We start from the raw sequence: 24,469 nt of genomic DNA on the forward strand, positions 1-24,469 counted from the left end.
ATGCATCTCTCAAAAACATCCTTCATGCTGCATCCTATATTTGAGTACCTTGTGTTTGAGGAGTTACTAAAAATGTACACCGCTTTTACTTATTTGTATCTATGTGGGAAAGTAAAAATATGGGGATTGAACTGAAGAGCAGGGCAGACATCGGGTTATGTCAAAGCTCATAGCCCACCATGAGCAAACCTAATTCCCAAGGTTGTCCCCAAATCCTTGATTTCTGCTGATCAGCATGTGTAAAACATACTGCTGTTGCACTACTTCAACATATTAATTAATCGTCTAAATATGAAATTATTTCTGCAGAAATGATGTCTGTTTCCAAATACAAAGGCATGTAAAAAGACAGCAGTTAACACAGAAAAGAGTTACCTTTAAAAAGTGGTAATTTGTTACAAAAACAATGTCAAAATATTTCCTTGTATTAGCATTCCTGTAGCAATAATGATCTTGGGATACAGGGAGAAGTAATATTTTTTATTCCACCAACTTCAAAGGCTGGAAAAAGCATATAAGCTTTTGGGCTCAGATTCCCTTCACCAGGTCTGCTGATTCTTCTGGTATTGTGTCCATGTGAAATAATGCACTTTCCAACAATGATAAATAGGTAAAAATCTGGTCACTGAGTTAGTGCATATGCCTTCAATTGAAGGAAAAGCTGTCTGCCAAGCTTCAACCAAGTAGATCATAGGTCTGCAAAAAAAAGAATCTAAAAGGATGGAATCCAGTTGCTATAGCGGCAAATTAAACAAATAAATGAGATACCATGGAATGCTGCAAAATATTTGTGGTATGATTAAGTCATATTTGCCACATGTGTGAATACTAACAGCACAGTTTAGTAAAGTGGGTACAATATAATACAATCCCACTTTTAATGTATGTACATTCTAATTCTTATCTGAGTAAGTGCTAATGAATGGTAACCAGTGTGTCCAAGGAAACATAACACTGCATTTTACTGTAATCATAAGGCAACGCATAGGCCCTTAAATACATAAAGGTAGACAATAAATGTATATTAAACTACTGTACCTTCAAAGAGATATTGCATCCTTCCCTGTGTTTGCATGGCCTGCTAAAGAGACAAAGCTTTTTGTAGCGATCGCCTCTAGGATGATTTGCATACGGGTTGCTTTAGAGCACACAACCTGTAGCTGGCAGCTGACATATTAAACCTTCTTCAACATAAGCAATCCTCCTCGCAGCAGATTAATGTTTTCCAATGAAAGTTTCTCTTTTCTTGATAAAAGACACTGTCTGAATATACTAATCATTAATGATAATAATATATCACTTACGGTTTGATTCCACTATCTGCCTATGTTCTCTGGAAAAAAAACCTCAGGAGAAAACCAGAAATCTGTGATGTCAAAAGATAAAACAGATGCCTGATTTTAACTGACAGAGGAGTGAGGAGGGCAAAAAGATTTTTATCAAAAATGTGTACCTGCTATTAATGCATTTTGCACTGATTTTCAACTTGAACATTTACTTACATTTTTAACCTGCAAAGCACGTATCTGATAAATCGTGTAAGTAGCACCAGAGAACTGTACCAGCTTATGCACTACAAAAGGGCTGCATGGCTCCAGCAGTGACTATGGCGAGCAATATAAGCTGCACAGAAAATTAAATCGGCATTCCTAATATTGTCAGAATTATGGGAATGAACCAAATGTGTTTCCATCCCACACCATTGCTCGTTTAACAAACAGACCAAGCAGTCCAGGGCCAAACCCTTCTTCTAGGAAAACACAGCTCAGTACATACTCCACACCCAGAGAAAGGCAGAAAGTCTAAGGCTCCTTTTGTGTGTCCCTTTTGGGGCTTTTCTTCAGTCTTTTGCTTTGTGTCCATAGTAATTGCTTTACCAAACAGTTGTATGAGTAACTTCAGCTGAAAATCTCGCTTTGAGCTTTTACTATCAGTATTTATTACTATTACCATAATTATTACTTCCAGAGCTACACCTAGCTTTGGCTGTTAAAGCAGGGTGGTTTGAAATACGGACAATATACTTCCTTACCTCTGGTGCTTCAAATATGTGATCTTCCAGCACACCTGCAACCCTTAGCAAACAGCGCATCTGCAGTGCAACTCACTCTTCACAGCTGATATGAAAAAATAAGGCACACTCTGAACAGGCTTGTTTTCAACAGCAGGACTTAAGTTTTGAGGGTCAAACTGACAGTCGAGACAGTGTACGGCATTGTTAGATAAAAATATAGTCAGAGATGCAAAGACACCAATGCCATTCTACAGATATCACACAGATACCATTCACACGAACACAGGCCTCGTACTGTTGCATGGTTGCAGGTGGTTTTAATCCTAAATATTTTACAAGAATTTGAAGCTCCTGGCATGTCACTGTGCAAAATATTACTTCATCTACCCTGTAAACCTATGTCCAACAGCAACAGAAGCAATTCTCCTCCTCTCACAGCAGCATCAATAAGCCATCTCCTTGCCCTCCACTCCTCTAATTAACAGATCTCAGGGAAGTTTTCCCAGGGAAGCGATGGAAAGATATGGTAAGAAAACATACTCTTCATTTCCTCTTTCTACTTTTCGTTATTTCCTTGCTTCCCCTTCCCTCATCCCTCTCCTCCCCCAGGTCCTCTTTAGCATTTTGAGCCTCTTCCAGCTTGTCTACATTATTCTGTGGCTCCTTTTTTATTCACTTCCCTCATCTGTTCTTGTTTTTTTTTTCTTTTCTTTATTTTTTTTAAGGTAGGTGTTGAAACAGCATCAGCTGACTTTTTGATTCATCTCTTTCCTCCTGCCTGTCTTCTTCTCTCATGCAGCTATCTTTCCCCAACCTCCTTTTTTGTGCTCTCTCTGACTCTCTCCCCTCCTTTGGTAGCCACTCCCGCAACTTGGTGTTGACACTATATGCTTTCACCCTCTGTGCTAACAGACCGAGTTACATGACCTTGTCAACAGAAGAAGGCAAAACTTCAGAAAAAGATCTCTTCTGGGGATTTCAGCTCTCAGACTTTTCATTTGCAATGCCCACATCTAGAATAGGGCTCGCATGTTTAGCTGGTACTAAGTACTCAAAGGTATTTTAGAAAAGGTCCCTCGTTACTCTGTGTTTGTACCAGGAGGAGCCTGTGTGTGTGTTTTCTCTAGATTAGTGGAAATAGCAAATAATCAGAAACATTTGGCACCTGCGTTCAGTTAGAAAGCTGTCTTCACGTTACGCTGATGAGTCTCCTCCGGCAGATGCATAACATGGTTAAGGCCAGCTTCCTAGTTCACAAAAACTGCTGTGCTGTTACTGTATTAGGTAAAGGGGATTTCCTAATGCTCCCAGAGGATGCCACTCAGATAATTCAATGTTTTTTACCTAGCAGCCTCTCTCAATTTTCAGGTGCTATGCTATCACAGGTTTTGACACACTACCAATTTCCAAGCTCTTCACATAAGTAACATAAAATCAAAAAAATCTTTTAAGCTGCTGCTGGTTTTCTCCCCAGAGCAGGGGGATAATTGATACTACTGTATTCACGCTCCAGTGGTGGAACTGGTAGATAATGAGGAGAGATACCAGACGGAGCCACGTAACTGCAGCATGGACATGCAAGAATTGTACCAACCCAACAACATTATTTTCATGGGTTTTGCAAATATTCTGATTCTGCAGGCAACCAGCTTCAATTTCTATTCTTTCTATCAGATAGATGTTTAAATAATAGCCATCTAGTAGTGGGAATTCTGCTGGAAATTAAATTACAATTTTTCTCTGATTTTTATCAGAAAACTTTGCAAATTATGGAACAAGCGGGAACTCCTTCCTGGAGTACTAGAGACTTTATTCACCCCTAACATACAAAAACATTATAGATAGTTTAAAAAGAGTACTTGAGTTGGAATATCCTTGAAAGCTTTAAATTGGATTTAGAAACCAATCTCAGAAAAGGGTAAGTATCTTCTAGATATAAGCATGAGGCATTACCAAGGTGCAGCAGATTGTACAAAAATAGCTCATACATGGGATGTTGCTGTGTTAGGAAAGCATCCTCAAGAAGTATAATGCACTGTTTCAAATGAGTCATTTCTGAAAAGGATTTTAAAAGCAACACACTAGATGGAAACACATTGCTGAAAGAAAGGACTTATAATGATGGAGAGAGGAGTTTGTCAAAAAAATCACCAGTTTTGGACCTTCCGATCTTTATATGCCAGGTTACTAAGAACCTTGATCTTTGCATGGCTTTTCTATTTTTCTACTTGTTGAATCATCAAGGAAAAAATCTTTCCACCAGAAAAATGAAGGAACAAACAAGCCAAGGCCACTGGACCTAAGACAAGGCTGCCAGGAAGAATAACAATTGGAGAGATGGCTGGAGGGACTCTGTACCACTCTGCAGCAGGCTGAGCTTTTAAGCTGAGCAGCTAGCAATAAGAAAAGAGAGCCAACTTGTGAAATAAGTAGACATGTATCACTTGGACAGGCTCCTTCCTCTCCATATCTTGTCTTCACCTGCTATTTTTCCCAGTTTTTGTGCATTCTCTTGAACACAAGGACAGAGGGTATGACTTTCTAGGAACGCCTTTATTTCCCAAAAACAGCCTAAAAAGGATAGAGTACAAAATTGGAAGAGCTCACACAGACTGTAGTGGCAGAGAACCCATATAATAATCAATTTTTCAACTCCACAGAGGCAGAGCATATTCCCCTTCCCTCCTTCCTGACCTCTCCTCTAGAGTTTTCATATGAAGGCAATTCTTTGTTTCTGACCTCCAAAGCCATTAAACTCCTCAGTAAGTAATTTATATCTCTGTATTTTACTTTCCTTGCCACAAAGAAAAAATGATTCACGTTTTTAAAAAGAATTTGGGACAGCGTCTGTGAAAAACAAAGAAGGACTCTCGCTGAAATGGTATGCTAACTTGGACAGATACTGCACGCAGTCCTGCCATGTAACCTGGCTCAAAATCAGCAATGCTCAAGCTTAAATTAATTCAGTCTACAGATCTGTTTATGTGGGCATCGGTTAGAATAGGGGCAACCTCTAGTTTTATAGTCCATGCTAACATTGAAGAGAATATAACTTCTGGAAACAAATGTTATCCATGCATCATCCTGTCCAGTCCCAATATAAAAAGGTGCAATGAATGAGCCGATAAAAATCCTGTTACTATGACACACTCTAAACACTAAAGGTTAGCCTTTAATTAAAAATTCCTAATACTGATAGAGGTCAGATAGACAGCCGTCAGAAAATGGGAAAGAATATTTCCCATGGAAAATATGCCTGTGGAATTAAGGGTTGATAAGGATCCAAAGTGCAGAACAGTCTCAAGAACACCAAAAACGTCTTTGATGGAAGAGTTCAGTAATTTGACAACTAAAATCGTAGCCAGCAAAGATGAATTCATATGCATAACTAATAAATACAGGAAGTGAACTTGACACTTCAGAAATAGACCAAGGCTGAGACATATCCCTATTCTCCAACAGCTCTCTTTAGACAGGTAGTTATTTCTACTGACAGAAGCTTAACCTCAGCCTCTCAGATGTACTCCACATAATAAACAGAGATGAAATCCTTGTCTTGCTGAAATCGACAGTAACCCTGCCATTGATTTCCCCTGGTCATTTCTCAAGCCATAGCGATGCCATTGGTTATGGATGAATCGACTGACTGGGATGATGAAATATATCAGGTTTACAGCACAGTACAACTCTATTAGTGATGCCTTTCACAGGTGTATGAATCTGTATGTATGAGGTACCATCTGGTACCAGAAGGCACTACTTAATACACACATTTTTATCTAGACAGGAATTATATTTTTAAGTATTATGGTGTGTATATATACACACACGCAACAGAAATACAGTTCTTAACGCTATATGCAATTTTATGGTAAGTAGTTTGTGGCTTTTTTCTTTGCGCACAGTGACGAGCCTCCTCTGTTTCTACAAAACTTTATAAACAATATTAAGATTGAATCGGTAATGGGATTTCATAGCTCTGAGGTCCATTTCCCTTATGTTTTCCATTTCTAAAAAGGTATTTTTTTATACAATTAGGAAGTTTTTAGATGTTGAAAAAGCGTTGCAGTGAAAGAGTGGTATCTCCAGGTATTAGCAAGACATTACTATGTATTCAAGAAAACTTTTATTTTTAGCTACAAATAACATTGTAACTGCAGAGAAGGGATGGGAAAGGGCACAGGGAGGGGGGAAGGACATGAGAAATAATTAGTGCAACCTACCCAAGCAGCAGACACTGCTGCCCAAACTGCTTTTGCTTGGGCTAATGCGCTGAATTGGACCAGCCGTTCAAAGAATTTCTTCATACAGCCTTCAAGATAGTCACCTTAAAATGCTTCTGAAGTATGAATACTCTCAAAAACTTTGATACATGCCCATATTACTAATGGAAATATGATTGCTATTATGACAGCCAGATTTCATGACTTCATTCCTTTTCTACGTGTGGATTTTGCAGGCTGATGTTGACAGTTGAGCAAGTTGTTACAGCTGGTCATAATGTATCTGTCAGGAACTTTTGAAATACGACTTTTCAGTTAAAGTCAGGAATCTTTTTACTGTGGAAAATGTATAGGTTTACATTTCCTATTTTTTGTGGCTTTTTTTTTTTGGTGATAAATATGTGTTTAGGGAAACTGCTGTGAAAAAACCTGGACAGAGTGTTCACAAGTGAAGTAACATGTGAGCCAGATCCTTAGGAGCTGCACCAGGCACTGTGGGGAAGCTCACAGAGAACAGGGATTCATCAGCAGTGCTGCAGCAGCAAAAGGACCCACCTCTCACTGACAGATTTCACTCTGCCAAGGGTGATGAATCTCTTGTGGGAGTTGTTTTGTACAAGGTTAGGCTCCAGCGCAGCCACCCTTGTGTTCAGAAAAATTATCACTGAGTGTGCACAGCTGCTGTCAAAATGTGCAGGAAAAGATGGGAATAAATGTTTATTTCAGTAAAAAAACAAGAGCCAGGGATGCCGACTTTTCTAAAGCTGTATTCCCAGAGGTCCTACCCTTTCACCAGGGGGACCCCTATCATATTATCTAAAATCTGCCGTGTCAAAATTGTAACTACTACTAAGTGAGGTGCTAGCATTCTCAAAGTAGTTTAAGAACCCCTTCATATTATGATAGGCAATGCATCAAAATTAATTAGTATGAAAGCTGGTGAGGATAAAATGATGGCTAAAACATCAGAAAGAATTAGACTGAAAGGTGGTGAAAAGCCCAACAGCCATAAGTTTTCTGTGTGACCACGCTAAAGGAACACTTGGATAAATGGAGACTGACACAGCAAACAATTCCTTTACAAAAGACTTCCAAAAATGCCTTCTACAACATTTCAAGGTGAAAAAAGAAGTCTGAGATGGTGGCATGCAATTCATTTCAGCAAACTCTGCTATGTCCAAAAATCTCAAACAAAAGCCCTCTTCAAATATTTTACTAAGTATACATTTCTACAGAGCACCATGAGCTTGAATTGCCTTTTAGTTACGGCGCAGAGGAGACTTCCTGAATACATAGGGCTGTTTGTTGTCAACTGCTTCACAATGTACATTCATGAAAAATGTTATAGGTTAGGCACTTCCAGTATGTGGAACGTCACCTGGAAGAAATGTCATCAGAGCTGGCAGTGATGTGGTGTGGGGAAAAAAATCAGGGTACGTATGGCTTGGCAGTGTTTGCAAGTGTTCGGTTTGTAACCTCAAAACTCAAGAGAAGACAGTCTGAACAAACACAGCAGGAGTCATCAGACTCTTTCCTCAGCTCTCTACACTCACATAATATCACACTATTCCTTTCCAAACATTGTAAAACAGTACAGTATCTAGCAGAAGCTGATGCTCCTCTTGTCAGTAGTAACTCTCATACTGCTCCTTTAACACACAATTTAGGGAATAAATAAATAGCGGTACCATCTGCTCCACCCCACAAAGGACCAATTTATCAAGTCCAGCAGTAGTGGACAAATCTTAATCTGCTGTGGTGATACAGTACTCACACCCTGAAGGATGAGCTCTGCTGTCATCTGCTGATGAACAGCAGTGCCAAATGGTTTGCCATGCCTTGATATGGAAAACAAAGCAATAATGAAACATTTTGCACAGACTCAACTAGAGAAGCAAATATGATGCTTTTCAGTGCCAAATGTTGCACAAACAGTAGTAAGCACCTGATGGCAAAGTGTGGCCTTATCTTTCCCTTAGCATTTAAGCTTATAGTTGGGAGAAAGAATGTCTGACCTGACATACCAAATAGGGCTGAAAAGGTCAGATTTCTTCTCAAGAAACTACTTTTATGACTACCCATGCAGCAATTTTGAAACCTTGCATTGACGCATGTAATTCCACATTATTCAAAATGCTCAGATACAGGTTCTGCTACACAAGTTTGTTGCACTTGAGAAATGAGTAATTTATTTTTTTTCTGAAAACATCTAAGTTCAAAGAGCATAGTGAGATTTTTTGAACGAGCATTTTAACCAAAATGTTTTCATCACAAATTATGCTTTGGCAGAATGGTAAAGAATCATTCAATTAATTGTTTCTGTCATTTTAGAGCAAGATTTGTCAAAGTCAGAACCTCTGTTTTGTGGAAGAGTCCCTTTTGATTAGAATTCCTCATGACGAGGGTGACATTGCTCTGGGAAAGGTACCTTATCACAGGAAACAGCCAATCCCCACAACTAGGCTGTTATGTAAGACACACAAGTTCAAATCTCCACTGTTTCAACCCAAATATGACTCCAGGAGTAAAGGAAGGAAAGATGTGATTCTTGCTTGCAAACAGTGTTCCTTAACCACTTCTGAGGAGATTAGCTCTAAGCGTATGCAAAGTCATGCACAGGGAAATCAGTGTCTCTCTTACATTTCTGTCTATGCAAGGAAGTGTTTGCATTACTTTACTCACCATTCCATGATTTAGCCATGCTGGTATAAAATTATCAAGCAGCTTTGGGTAAACCAGTTCCCTGTCATAGATATAGATGCTCCAAAACATCGTCACAACAAACTAAGAAGAAAAAAAAAGAAAAGACATTTTCAAATATATGCTTCTGAACAATTAACTACACATTTTAAATAGCAAAATGGAGCATTTAGCAAATGATCTATGGACAGACACAGACATTGCTCTTTGCCCAAATCCTGCTTTAATCAACAGTGTGAATCTGGATTATTCTTTGTATTCACAGGAGTTTTAACTTTTCTTCCTTTTTGTTTTTAAAAAAAAACAAAAGCTTGACTTTCAGCCTGGAAAAAAAAATCTCTTTTTTTTTGCTTACATGCCTGTGGCCAAATTACAATTGAGTACTATACTTTGGTAGCAGATGTGGCACACAAATAATGTTTCACCACTAACAGGATAGAAAACAAATGGAAAATAAGGTAAAATATCACTTGGAATTCACAGAATGTATAAATATGAAACATTCACCCCTGAACCCATCTTTGCACTTTTTCATGTCAGCCATCAAAGCCGCATTGTTAAAAAAAAACAAAAATTCAACCCTTCAACTACTCTGCATGCAATTCATAGACTGTGATCTACAGAGAAGAGGTCTAATATCCTGCTCATTTGTCAATATGAAATTTGGCTTGGTTCTTGTCAGAGGCCATTTACCAGGAGCCCAGAGAAAGACCATTATTTCCTCTAGACTGAGGACAGGACAGATGGCTCAGATAAAGTTTGTACTAGGCTAAATTTTTGCCAAAGTGTGCACAAATTCTTTAAAGATACCCTGATGTCTGAAAAGCAAACACAATATAAAACCACAAAAATTTACAGAAATAATAGTTTTAGCTTACCTTAGCTGGGGAAAGAGCGCAGTAAGTAATCTTCTAACTAAAACACAATTGCTTTCTTACCTTGAGTTTGAGTCATAGTTTTCTAGTAATAAAAGGCTTATTGTTTACAGCAGTAAAACCCAATACTTGGGACAGGAGCTTTTCAATGACCATTTTCAGGGGATCGCTACACAGTAGCAACCAGTCCAAGTTTAAAGTTTAAGAGGCAACAGATAGGACTTTCACTGAGATCAGCACAGAAGTATTCAGTTACACCCAAACCTATGTGGCCCATGATTTTACAGCTAATTTGGGGGTTCAGTAAAAGAAGGTGCAAGAAATACAGGGTGAGCACAGCAAGGCCAGCAAATTACTAGGGTGCGTGATAGTGTAGGCATAAGTTGTTTTATATGCTTCTGAGTTTGAAAAGTTAAAATTGAGGTTGCAGTTTATCAATGGCACCTTGTTCTAACCACAGACACGCAGGCTTCGGCCAGCCAGTTATGTGAATGACCTGAACCAGTACACTGTTCCCTCAGTGTGCATACAGTACATAGTTCTTGGCTTCCAACACACTTGTCCATCTGTTATGATAGCTATCGGTGCCTGCTCAGAATAAGCTTGAACTATTTGACTATTGCACAGAGGCCAGGAAAAAAAAAAAAAGGTTATGATGGACAGCCTGAAAAATATTGCAAGGGTAAAGTACCCCACAAGAATTCTCTCTTCTGGACCAGTCTTGGCATTGGCACAGCCTAGCTCTTTACGCACCTGCTGACACGTAAGTGCCAAGATATGAATAGCTGAACAGCAGGGAAAATGGAAGCAAAGTATCCTCTTCTCTCTAGGCTTCCTAGAAGTCATGTATTATCACAGTGGGTCTCTGAGAACCTGCTAAGACCAACTGGGACATAAAAACATATTCTCAGACGCATGAAGACCAAGACTGATAATGCTTTTTTCAATGGAAGTCTTACAGCATGAAAAATCACCCAGGAATAGGTGAACATTATTACACGGAGTACAACAAAGCTGGCATGTTTTGACCTGTGATTTTTGTGTGGAGCAAAATAAAACAATAGACTTTGCCAAAGAGGTAAAGATAAGAAAAGAGGGGATGTGCCATCTGTCCCTTAACCAAAGTCAGCCAATGGATGGAATAGGATCATCTAGCTGGTTGCAACCATCTGGAGCTACAGACGGCAAATGCTGCTTAGCAAAGCACTATCACAAGGCAGACATAAGGTAAAGGAAGTGCGCAAAACCCAAGGTGTTACAGAACTAACCTATCCTGGAGGATGACCTGACATGAGACTAACGCAACACCCTGGTGAGGATCCCTTCCAGTGTCTGAACGGCTCACCTTAACTTTCCTTAGAATTAGTTCATTTGGATAAAATGAACTATAAAAATGAACTATTTGGATAAAAAGAACTATAACGAGGACTTGCTACTTAGCTACCTTGGCTGCTTCTGAATTTGTTTACTTTGATCAATGAGCAACTGTTGGTCCGGTACTTTTAAATCACCTCTACTATGCTTACACTTTGGTATTGATAGACTTCTATTTGGGCTGGCCTTTGCCAAGGTCACACATGGTCATGCAGTGCCAAACCATGATACAACTGAGATGCGTCTTTACACTGCCTATGTAAGGCTCAATCAGAATTGCAGCTGCCTTCCTTGTGGCACAGTTCATCACTGTTGTGGAGAGTCATGGTACTACCCTGGACAGGACGAGGGGTAATGGTTTTACACAAAAGGAGGGCAGGTTTAGACTGGATATAATAAGAAATTTTTTACTATGAGGGTGGTGAAGTGCTAGCACAGGTTGCCCAGAGAGGTCGTAGATCCTTCATCCCTAGAAACATTCAAAGGCAGGTTGGACGGGGCTCTGAGCAACCTGATCTAGTTGAAGAGTCCCTGCTCACTGCAGGGAGGTTGGGCTAGATGGCCTCTAAAGGTCCCTTCCAACCCAAACCATTCTGTGATTCTATGAAAGATACCCTCACATGCCAGGCTGAACAGGCTGCTTATGTGCACCAGACATCTTTCAGGAAGCCCAATACTTTTATTTTCTTTTGTTCCCAAGGCAAAATGGCATAAATGCCACCCTTCCACTTCCTCTTTAGACAAACTAGAGGCCTGGAATTCAAGGAAGAAAACAGGCACCAGCAATTGCTTTTACCCTTCTTTGCACAGGAGCCTCCTAAGATTGCCAACTTTCCAAAGACAGTGATTACTTGGTTAAACATAAGGTTAGCAACATATAAAAGAACAGAAGTGTCCCTCATTTGCTACTTACCCTATCTAGGGTCATTACAGACCAAAGGGAACCTCAAATTTGCAAGCAGACCTTGGAAACTGTTTTAAAATATGGAGTAGCTCACTTGTCACAGGCATCTAAAGTATTGCTAAACAAATACACAGCAGCAGGAAAAAAATAAGGATGAAAACTAAACTCTGTATTCCCACATAAGGAGATATTCCTTGAGTTTTTGTCCTCTGCCTCTGAAGCTTCAGGGGACATGAGAAGAGCACGTGGCACTGCCAAGGGAAAAATTTTAAAGGACAAGTTGGAAAACAGTTGGCGATTCAAAAGGGAAAACAAGTGGCTTTATCAAAACACCACAAATGGAAGCAAAGAGAAACTGAGAGAGGAAACCCAGTGAAAAGAATTGCATAATTTGCTGTTTTACATGAGCCCAACCAAGAAATGTTATGCAAATGAAGAGCGAACCCAGTGGAACTTTACTTTCCTGCACTATGTGTTTTTGGTTTTGGCTGGGCTGCACAGTTCAGTTCACTCATTTCCTGGATGGCCTCATGACAGAAAAATACCCCCAACCCTTTGACCTTGACAAATTTCTTCTAAGTACAGTTAAAGGTAAGCTTTCTGGTTATCTTCCAAGATATCTGCGGTTAGCTGCGAGTATAAATATGTTTGTGAGCCTCTTTGAGGGTTAAAGACATTACACATAGAAGCAAAGTGTTACTAAAGGCAGACCACAGTGAGCACAAATTGGCGTGGTACTGGCTTTTGGTAGGATCTAGTGCTAGCACAGCATCACACCAAACGGATTTGAAAAGGGCCAATGAAGGAAATCACAAGGAGTGGGAACTGAAAATCAGGGAGGACTCCTCTCGGAGAACAGAGTTCAGGAGGCAATTGCACCACTGCTCACTTATGTTGCCATCACCAGCCACCACATTACCACAGATGAGGGCAAAATCTAGACTAGAGAGATTTTGGCATGGTTGAGTCAGTTATGGAAATAAAAGTATTCTGTAGTCTGGTCAAATAATGAGGTAGGTAGGAGACAGCAGCAAATGGCATCTTTTCTTGGCATAAGATCCCAGATCAGCATTACTGATGTTCTACAGAAGAAGGGTGATCAGCTTTCCTTTTGACTCTACCAGCACAGAGAAACAAGATAAGAAAGGATGCATGGCTTGCTTTCTTTCATACCACAGGTTTTTAAAAACATAAAAGTATAATATCAAGAATATGAGATCATTCTAGGCAGTTTAGACTCAGATCCGAACAGAGCTGTTAAAGATACATGATATAAAATACCAATGGTAGAGTTTGTGATTTTCTAGGCAGCAATCTCCTAATATGTAACAATACCAACTTTCTTTCTTCTTCCTATTTCTATTAAACGCAGTCTTTAACAACTAGAAATGCCTGCTTTATCTCTTCTTCCTCTTGTTTGGTACAAATTACAGGAAACACACTGATAAAACCATACACAGTTTATACAAAACACTGATTAACCACAGAAACTCAGCAACTTCATGATCTCTGCCAAAGAAATAGAAAAAAGTAGGGATAGTCTAAACCACTGATGTAGTCTCTGACTTTTAAGTGTGTCTCACACTTCTCTAGCAGTGTAAATTATTCCAAATATAAATCTCCTTTACACTGATAAAGGGCGGGGTGGAGGGGGTGGTAAGTGCAGCCAGTATAGATAAGACTTGGTAAAGAACTAAAATGTCTATGCAAGCTTTTTTCTTCAGTGGATGCTTCCTGATCTCTTCGGCATTTGAGTAGTACCCCAGGCTTATAATAAACTAAAAAAGGACTAGGAATTGTTGCCCACTGACTTTTCATGGAATAAGGCTTTACTGCATAGAAACTTGGTCTGTTGATCTCTGATTTCATTCTCTTAAGAGTCATATTAAAAAGAGTGACAATAGGTAAACAGTAGTCATTATGTCCTTCAAAGAGGTTCATGGTTATTTCTTGATGCTCCTAAACAAAATGGTAGGTTGACAATCCAGTTGTATCTAAGCCCACAAAGATACACAGTGCATAACACAACACTGCAGAGAAGTGATCTGCTGCGAAGATTTTGCAAGATTTGATTTGTTGCAAAGCCACCCAAGGAGATTGTTTGCCCTTGGGCTGGTTCTTTCCCTTCCTTTGGAAGGTGGGTGGAGGTTGGTGGCCAGACTTCCCAGATGGTTTATATGTGATACTTTTTTAGGAAGCACTAAAAATGAAATACTTTATTTTGTTACTTTTTTTTTTCACACATCATTGTTTGACTTGGGAGTGGAAACCCCTTTTCTCATCTGTTTTTCAGAACAAGTCATCTCAAGGGCTTCAGTAAGCAGGAAATACAGAAAAAATTGTGTTGAATTGCTCTTGAAAAACTACAGTTACTGGGCTTCAACATGTTCCCCTAGTATTTGCATTATTCCCTAAACATGCCCTGTGTAAAACACTGAGCAATAAAAATAATTTAGATGTTAAGGTAACTGACAAGTACTTAAGCATGACCACTGCTGTTACATTAGAAACCCAACAAGGATTTTATTCACATCCACCCGATTTTTATGTGTGAAGCTTCCCTTGTGTTGCTACTGGAAACCACTGAGAAGCTCCATGGAGAGCTAGGTGGGTGAGTCTCAAAGAAAGAAAGTCTGCATTTGAAAATTTTTTTTTTTTTGAGTGAGGAAGCTGTTGAGAGAATATGGGAAACAAGGGAACTTTAACTTTTTTTCTGCGGACACTCTGGTGTTCTAATAACTTCCTTCTAACAAGCACCTCTGGCATTCCAAAATTTCACTGGGTATTTTCTTACACATAAATAGCTCTTTAGAGAACAAAGCCAGCATTAGACGTTTGCTACTTGTGGGCCCTGAACTTTTCCTACCCGTTAATCCCACCGAAGAAGAAGAGCCCCCAGTGGCTGGCAGTCCCTCAGGCACTGGCCAAGGCTTTGGCAAGTGGCAGCTGCGGTGTGGTGGGTGCTGCTGGAGAGGATCAGGTTTCAGGAAGGAGCTGAGACCAGCATTAAGTTATGAAGTGCTGCTGTTTGTCTCCCAGTAGCCAGGAGAAGAAACAACAATGAAAACAACCTTTTTAAGCTTTCTCTGTACGAAGTAAAGTGAAATAATATGTGGTAGTCAATTGCTCCTCACCACAGAAAGGTCACCTTTGGAAATGGAGAGCATCTGGCCAATGATCATGGCCATTTCTTACTATTTTCTGGATTTTTTGTTTGTTTGTTTTAAGACAGATGATGTTTCTATATGAAACCCTTAGGAAAGTAGCTAGCTCAAGGTATGCAAGACATCTCTTGAGAACTGCTAACTTGTAAATGTTGCAACAGTACTTCTAGTGCAGAGGGTGGCTAGCTAGGATTCCTCGTATACTGGTGGCAAGAGAAACAACAGCCTGAACAAAATGCACAGAATTACCAAGACAAAGCGAAGCTGAAGTCCTCCAGGGTCTTCAAAAGTTTCAAGGTCAGGAACACTGCAGGGGTGGAGGAGTGCACAGATACGGAGCTAAAACAGCAGCAGGACAGACCCCCTGAATCCTGAGAGGTGTGAGAGAGCCAAGGAGGGTGTGCTTTGGTGCATGTAAAGCTTACAATTCTAGACTGAAAAAGGCACTTAAAATCTTTAAATAAAGACAAATAATGTGATGGTGTTCTCCTTCACTTCTACTATGAACACAGTAGGAAAAGCATCTGTTGCCAATTACAATCACAACTACTTCTAAATCCCAATCTCCTTTAAATACAAAAGTAACATATAAATATCTGCACCCAAAAAATACATATTTCAAGCCTGTTTATGCATGGATCTTTTAAAAACTGTATTAGTTGATCCAGTTTCTACTACTATGGCTGAAGAACTGCAGCCTGTTACCCCAACAGGAACTGTGGCAGCTCCCAAGAGGCAGGCCAGCAAATACAGTAAGGGAAGGCTGCCAGCTGGGTCTTTATAAAAGAAATACCTGCACAGTGTTTCACATATACTTTGCATTTTCTAGCTTCGCAAAAACATTCTGTATTTCTTCACGTGTTGTAAAATCCCACATAAATGGTGAAAACACATTTTCATGAAGCATCTCTGAATATATCAAATTATAAATGATAGATTGATATGTTGTGTTAACTGCTGTTAATTGACAGTGATCAGCTTTTGTGAAACAGTATAACTTTAGAGACCTCATACAGTTTTCTGCTAGTCCCATCATGGAAACAATTTGCTTCTAGTGAATTTATTTTTAACTACTGTACACTGAAATAAAAAATTAGAATTAAAGGTTGATCCTGAATTACAATAAAAGCAATATTTTAATGAAAGGTTCACACATCTGTTTTAATGTAACCTAAACTTAGAACTAGACAGACACATATCACACTTCCATGTAAAAACCCATAAAATTCTGGATTTCAGCTGCCTTCAGTGTGTGGTATGGGACACACAAAGGCACTCAGCACCTTCTGCCATTGAAAGCAATGTGCAGTGTCCCATTAGAGCAGGACCTGATCCAAAAAATAGCTTTCTTTTGAAAAAGTCATGTAAAAACGTTTTTCCATACCTTCTGTGGGCTTTTTTACATTACTGACAAACCCTTTTTTTTCCTTCCCCATTTCTTCTGTCAGCTCTGAATCCCCAATGGGATTAACAGGGAGCAACCTGGGCTTGTGCTTCCCTATATATGTCCATGACAAAATGGCTTGCGGCCCAAACTGCAGTCAGGTCGTTACGGTGTGAAACATGCCCCAGTCAGCCCTTTCGCGGCTCCTGATGATGACACACACTCCAGAAAAAGTCCAAATTGACTCTCAAGATACTGCTGGCACAATTCACATTTGAAATTACTTGTAAAATCAAGTTCCTATTGAAAAGTACATTTTTTTAATGAACAAAGAAATAATTTCAGCAATACCAGTGCTCCCTTACACCTGTGAAAAACAAGAGAGCAGTAAAATAATCTCTACCATTTTTCCCTTTCTGCATAGTTTTTTTCCGTAGAGGTGGGAAAGCTTTTCAGCCAGAGAACAATCACTAAAAGACATCGCTCACCCAGTTTGTAAAGACATGCACAGATGGGCACCATACTTACCACTCCAACAGGGAAAGCTAGAACAGCCATCACCCAGTCTCGGAGGGAAATGAGTTTTTTCAGCTGCCGCTCTTGCTCTTGACTGTCATTTCCTTTTGTGAGAAGGCTGGACAGGTCAGTCAAGACGCAGATCCCGAAGAAGACAGCCTGGATAACCTGCATGGAAGGGGAACACGATCTTTAACACAGAGAAGGCCAGACCTTTGGCAGAGAACAAGTCAGACACAGGCACATGTGAGGAATATTGCCACAGATTTGACACCAGGAGTGGGAAAACGTCAGTCCCTTAAATATGGGTAGAGTTTGTTCACACAAAAGCCACTTGTGCTTCTAGACTGAATGCCCTGCATGCACCTTGCTCCTTATGTATGGCGGGATTCAATGCGAGTGGAAGGACTGTTCCAGAGGTGCGACTTCCCACCCTCACCTCACACATGTGCTGCCTGCTGGGGACTGAACGGCAGCCACCCCTTCCTGCTTCACTCCATGCAACTTGGCCCCAAAACATGCACCTCTGAGGCAGAAAAAGTGAGGAACTCTCCATGCAAAAAGAAAGAAAAAAGACGAGCAGTTCTTTCCCTTGTGCCAGGTCTCCCTTGCAGACCCTGCCTGCTCCAGACACTCCACCCAGAGGCGAAGAAGGTGCCTGAGACTTCCTGAGAGATGCGGCACATGGCCCAGGCTCCAGCAAATCTATCACTACGTCATCTCTGGTAGTGAACAGCAGAATGAGCAAGCTGCAGGAGTTATTCAAGCTTTCTTTTCATGATGGCAGACTGTCATTTACCCGCCTTTTCCTTTTTTGCATTTATGTATTCATGTGCAATATTATAAGATTATCTGTTACATTAAATTGGTAGTTTAATCACCTGAACCCACTGATTTGGTTCAAACTTGACTTGATTTTAGTTTGATCACTGCATTTTTCTTACTTAATTACCTTAGTAAAATTGTAGTAAGTTAGCTCAGGAATGCTTTTGCCTGAGGACCTGCGCATCCTTTCTAGTACGGTTCAGAGGAAGTGCACACAGCTTGTTTACTCCTCAAGCTGGAAGGTTGGGTCACAAATGCACATGCATCAGGTAATCTCAGGTGAAAAATTAACAAAACATGGGATTGGTTCCCAAACTGCACAGTGATTCATCAAAATCCATAAACATATGTTTAAAATACATACTGCGTGTTTTTCAAAACAAGCATGGAGTACTAGTTTAGAAGACTTATTTGTAAATCTAACTTCCTCTGACTAGGAGTCTCTGACTAAGCAGCAGACCATCCATAAGAAATAAGAACAGCACATACCCAGATTTTGCAAAATACAATTTATTATGTGCATACAGCTTTGCAGAATTTAGACGGAAGTAAGTAATGTAAAAAACCACCTTAGGCTAGGGGACACAGATCTGGAATATGGTAGGGAAGGGAGGGAGAGGAGGAAGGTGGGACAGGGGAAGGGAGGGAGGGAGGGAGGGAGGGAGGGAGGGAGGGAGGGAGAAAGGAAGGAAGGAAGGAAGGAAGGAAGGAAGGAAGGAAGGAAGGAAGGAAGGAAGGAAGGAAGGAAGGAAGGAAGGAAACACCAAGCAGATGTAGGCTACTAGAAACAGATCCAGAGGTGTAATGATTGGATGGATTAAAGTACATTTCCTTCCTCAACAATCCTTATATGACCCAAATACTTGTAAATTCTGGCTGTAAAGCTGTGAACGACAGACCCTCAAATGGCTTGCAATTCTGCTGCCATTGCTCTCCCCTCTCCAGGCTGTAGTTACATACAATTTGCTTGATAAATAGATGAAGCAACATTACAAAACAGTCCCTGAAGCCACAAAATGTGACAGACTACTAGTGCTACAGCTGTATATTATGCTAGAAAAAGGTATTACTACTGCAAATGACTGCCTGGAAAAGTTACCATCTTCTGCATAATTTCTGAAAAACATTTTTTATAAAAGTTGGGGCTCCTTGGAGCTACATAATCGCATGAACTCCTAATGCACTTTTCCATATTATTTTTTGAAACAAGCACTTAGTAGAAAGAAATCTTCCCATACTCGGCCCTGTTTTCCACCAAACAGATGGCCTATTTGGAGAGAAGGAATAGAAGAACTAATTATGCATTTGCTTGACTTCAGAGGAGATATGATACCATCTATTCAGTCAAGAGTGTGAATGCCAAAGAGGGAAAAGGATTTAAGACAGGACTGGAAAAAAAGTATACCTAACAGTCATGAGATCAATCTGGGTGTTAAAAAGTTTAGGCTGAGTACCAGGAAATATTTCCTAACTGTGAGCTCTGTCAGACCATGAAATAGTTTCTCAGAGGAAGTGGTGGAAGCCTCGTGGCTTGAGTCACTCAAACCAATATTGGACAAAACACTCAATAATGTACTGCAGGGAACAGCATTACGCTGGCAGGGCTTGGACGAGTGACTAATGGATTGTTTGCAGCTCTAACTACGATTCCCTGAAATGGTCTCTCTCCGAAAAAACACAGACTCAAACAATCACACGCCCACTTTCCAAGGGAATTGAGATTGTACATCCACTAATCAATCACAAACCAAACAGCTTCTCTCCCCATTATCCTGCTATGAGCACACTGCTTCAAGGGAAAATATAATGACATCATCAGGAATAACTGAAAACTCCTAACGGGAAAGAAAATACCCAAAGACCTCAGAGAGTAGGTATGAAGTAAACTATTCCACAAAAAGATTAACAAATAAAAATCCATATAGGGAAGAGAAAATTACATACTTATTGAGAACATTCAGAGCCAATGAAAAAACTGTATACTGTTCAGGGAGGAACAGTGCCAGCTTATTCATACAAATAACGTACACACATTCGCTCTAATACTTCCTTTCCTTTCTAGAATGTGCAAGAAGACTCTTCTGACATCTATCAACATTTAGACTGAGGACCTCCACAATGGCACAAGCCTCAGCAACATAAACGGAAACAGCCAGAGTCAGTAACAATTTACCTCCTTTGTGGGTCTGGCACAGGAAAGAGTAGCATGCAGCTACTGGAGGTTTATAGTATGAAACAAATTTTTTGAGGTCCATTCTCCTTGGTGTGAATGCTGCCTGACAGATGTGAAAAGTTCACAGCAAGGGAGTAGAAACTCCCTCTAAACAATATTCTCCAAAGTGCCCCGGTGTTACCTCAGATTTAGGATCACATTTTCAAAACAAGACCCTTCTTTTGAAAACCTGCAGGTGGTGCATCTATACATGAAACATCCCCAAGATGTTAAACAAACAGTTGACTTTTTTTTTTTTAAACCTTGGAAATGTAAGCAAAAACAGCACTTCAGAGGAAATACCTTCCAATTTTGACTCTAACTAGAGTTTGAAGGAAAACAGTGATTTAGAAAATGACAGATACAAATTTGACAGAAAACAGCCATACCTTCTTTATACCATGCAACAGTGATAGGCAGAAACTCGTAATCAGGGTATGCAAAACCAAGAAAAACATTAAAACAGGTATAAACTACTAACTTACTGCTGACCTCATTTTCTCCATTGAAGCCTAGAGGGGCCACTGCTACTATAGTTGATACTACAGTACCCTTAATCTGTGATAGCATAATGACAAGCCATCTACAGGTATTTTAGTAATACAAAACTCTGAGCAGAGAAAATACTTGTGTGCTGGTTTTAGCTGGGATAGAGTTAATTTTCTTCATAGCAGTTAGTATGAGGCTATGTTTTAGATTAAAACACTGGCAACAGCGTTGATAACTGATGTTTTTGTTACTGCTGAGCAGTGCTTACACAGAGTCAAGGCCTTTTCTGCCTCCCACCCCACCAGTGAGCAGGCTGGGGGTGCACAAGAACCCGGGAGGGGACACGGCTGGGACAGCTGACCCCAGCTGACCAAGGGGATATCCCACACCATATGGCATCATGCTCAGCAATAAACTAGGGGGAAGGCTGGCTGGGGGGGCCACTGCTTGGGGACTGGCTGGGCATCATCAGTTGGTTGGTGGTAAGCAATTGTTTTAATTTGCATCACTTGTCTTTCTCGGGTTTTATTTCTCTTTGTTATTTTCCTTTTCATTGCAATTTATCATCATTATTGCTGTTATTATTATTGCCATCATCATTATTATATTTCAATTATTAAACTGTCTTTATCTCAACCATGAGTTTTCTCACTCTTACCCTTCTGATTCTCTCCCCCATCCTGCTGCAGGGGAGTGAGCGAGCAGCTGGGTGGTGCTTAGTTGCTGGCTGCGGTTAAACCACGACAGTCCTTTTTGGCAACCAATGTGGGGCTTGAAGGGTTCAACATAACAACAGGTTTGATTGGAATGTGCTAGATTGGATTTATAGCTGTTACTGCCGTTTAGCTATTAATCGGCAGGCTCCTGTGCTTGCCATGGGGCTTGCTTGCCTTACTGTATGTTAGAGTCTAGAGCTCGTTAGTGGCTGCTTCTTGCTTTCACTGCTTGCTGTGCTGCTGATCACCTTACTGTGCTGTGCCTGGGAACATTTTGGTAACAGCAATGGCCAGGTGCCTGGGCTGGCAGACGGCCAGGGCATCTCGCTGCTTCTGTGCTGCTGTACTGGACTGCGTGGATTCAATGGCCTGGCACATCAGCGCCGTGGGAGTATAAAGCTCTAGTGGACACCAGGGCAGAGTGTACTCTAATACCATCATATTACAAAGGGGCAGAATCCATTTGTATTTCTGGAGTGGCAGGAGGATCCCAAGAACTGGGATCTGTCTGTGTTGAAGGATGAGGTAAACCTAGCTGAGAATGAGTGGCAAAAGCATCCTGCTGTGACTGGTCTGGAGGCTCTGTGTATCCTTGGCATGGACTACCTCAGGAGAGGGTACCTCAAAGACCCAAAACGGTACTGATGGGCGTTTGATATAGCTGCCTTGAGTACAGAGAAGATTGAACAGCCATCTAGCTTCCCTGGTCTCCCAGATGATCCATCTGTGGTGGGGCTGCTGTGAGTTAAAGAACAGTAGGTGCCAATTGCTATCATGACAGTGCACCGGTGACAATATGGCACCAATCAAGACTCCCCAGTTCCCATCCATAAGTTGATCTGGAGACTGGAGAGTCAAGGAGGGATCAGTAAGCCTCACTTACCCTTTAACAGTCCCATATGACCAGTGCAAAAGAGAGCGGAGGCTAACAGTGGACTATCAAGACCTGAACAAAGACACACTGCCGCTGAGTGCTGCCGTGCCAAACATGCAAGCACTCCAATTTGAACTGGAATCAAATGCTGCCAAATGGTATGCAACAGTTGATACTGCCAATGCATTTTTCTCAATCCCTCTGGCAGCAGAGTGCAGACCACAGTTTGCTTTCACATGGAGGGGCGTCCAGTACACCTGGAATCATCTGCCCCACAGGTGGAAACACAGGCCTAACATTTGCCATGGACTGATCCTGACTCCACTGGAGCAGGGAGAAGCTTCCGAACACCTGCAATACATTGACGGCATCATTTTGTGGGGCAACATAGCAGAGGAAGGGATTGAGAACTTGAGAAGAATAATCCAGATTCTTTTGAAAGTTGGTTTTGCTATAAAACAAAGTAAGGACAAAGGACCTGCACAGGAAATCCAGTTTTTAGGATAAAATGGCAAGATGGATGTCATCATATCCAGTGGATGTGATCAATAAAATAACAGCTACGTCTCCACCAAGTAACAAAAACCAAACAACAGCTTTCTTAGGTTTTTAGAGAGTCATACTCCAGGTTATACTCTTTTTCTAAGCCCTCTCTATTGAGTGACCTGGAAGAACCACTTTGAATGGGGCCCTGAGCAGCAGCAAGCCGTTGAACAAATTAAATGGGAGATAGTTTGTGCAGCAGCACTTGGGCCAGTCTGGACAGGACAAGATGTGAAGAATGTGCTTTACACCTCAGCCAGGGATAACAGCCCCACCTGGAGCCTCTGGCAGAAACGGCCTGGAGAGACTCGAGGTCAGCCTCGAGGGTGTTGGAGCAGGGGACAGATGGGGTCTCAAACCTGTTACACTCCAACTGAAAAAGAAATATTAACAGCATATGAAGGGATTTGACCCACTTGAGAATCAGTTGATACTGAAGCACAGCTCCTTTTGGCACCTCGATTGCCTGTGCTCAGCTGGATGTTCAAAGGGAGGGTCCCCTCTATGCATCATGCAACTGATGCTATGTGGAGTAAGTGGGTTGCACTGATAATGCAATAGGCTTGAATGGGAAACCCTGACTGCCTGGGAATCCTGGAAGTGATCACGGACTGGCCAGAAGGCTGAAACTTTGGAGTGTCACCAGAGGAGGTGACTCATGCTGAAGAGGCCTCCCTGTATAATAAATTACCATAAAAATGTAATCTTCCCTGTTTACATACAGATCCTTTCATATTGTGGGAAAACATCAAAGGTGCAAAACTGCTGTGTGGAGTCCTACACAACAAGTCACAGAAACTGCTGAAGGACAAGGTGAATTGGGTCAGTTTGCAGAGATGAAAGCCATCCAGCTGGCTGTAGATACTGCTGAATGTGAAAAATGGCCAGTACTTTATCTCTGTACTGACTCATGGATGGTGGCAAATGCTCTGTCGGGGTGGCTACAGCAGTGGAAGCAGAGCAACTGGCAGTGCAGAGGTAAACACATCTGGGCTGCTGAATTATGTCAAGATACTGCTGCTTGGGTAGAGAACCTGGCTGTAAAAGCTACTAAAGGTACATCTAAAAATGTACATGCTCACATAGCCAAGAGTTGTGCCACTGAAGAACACCAAAACAGGCAGACCAGGCTGCTAGAATTGAAGTGGCTTGGTGGATCTAGATTGTGAACATAAGGGTGAGCTATTTATAGCTTGATGGGCCCATGACACATGAGGACATGTAGGAAGGGATACAACATACAAATGGGCTCGTGATCACAGGGTGGACTTGACTATTGATGCCATAGCACAGGTAACCCCTGAATGTCAAATGTGCACCATAATCAAACAACCTAAGCAGTTAAAGCCTTTTTGATATAGAGGATGGTGGCTGAAATATCAATATGGGGAAGCCGGGCAGATTGATTATATCGCACTACTATGAACCTGACATGGCAAGCACCGTGTACTTACAATGGTGGAAGCAACTACTGGATTGTTGGAAACATACTCTGTGACCCATGCCACCACCCAAAACACTACCTTGGGCCTTGAAAAGCAAGTCTTATGGCAACATGGCACCCCTGAAAGAATTTTATCAGACAACAGGACCCATTTCCGAAACAACCGGGGCCAAGGAGCATGGCATTAAGTGGGTGTATCACATCCCCTATTA

The 24,469-nt window shown here is 41.0% G+C and overlaps 1 protein-coding gene across 2 annotated transcripts in view; it reads right to left on the reverse strand.

Annotated features, from left to right (window-relative positions):
* Nucleotides 1-24,469, reverse strand: part of AIG1 (androgen induced 1) — a 132,971-nt gene that overhangs the window by 70,787 nt on the left and 37,715 nt on the right. For both annotated transcript variants that reach the window (XM_064447135.1, XM_064447136.1), the window contains exons 2-3: nucleotides 17,167-17,322; nucleotides 8,920-9,021 (exon numbers count right to left, since the gene is read on the reverse strand). In XM_064447135.1, the coding sequence (XP_064303205.1) occupies nucleotides 8,920-9,021; nucleotides 17,167-17,322 (258 nt within the window). The remainder of the gene's footprint in view (nucleotides 1-8,919; nucleotides 9,022-17,166; nucleotides 17,323-24,469) is intronic.

Source organism: Phalacrocorax carbo, chromosome 3 (genome assembly GCF_963921805.1).
Source record: "Phalacrocorax carbo chromosome 3, bPhaCar2.1, whole genome shotgun sequence".
In the NCBI taxonomy this organism is placed as follows: Eukaryota; Metazoa; Chordata; class Aves; order Suliformes; family Phalacrocoracidae; genus Phalacrocorax; species Phalacrocorax carbo.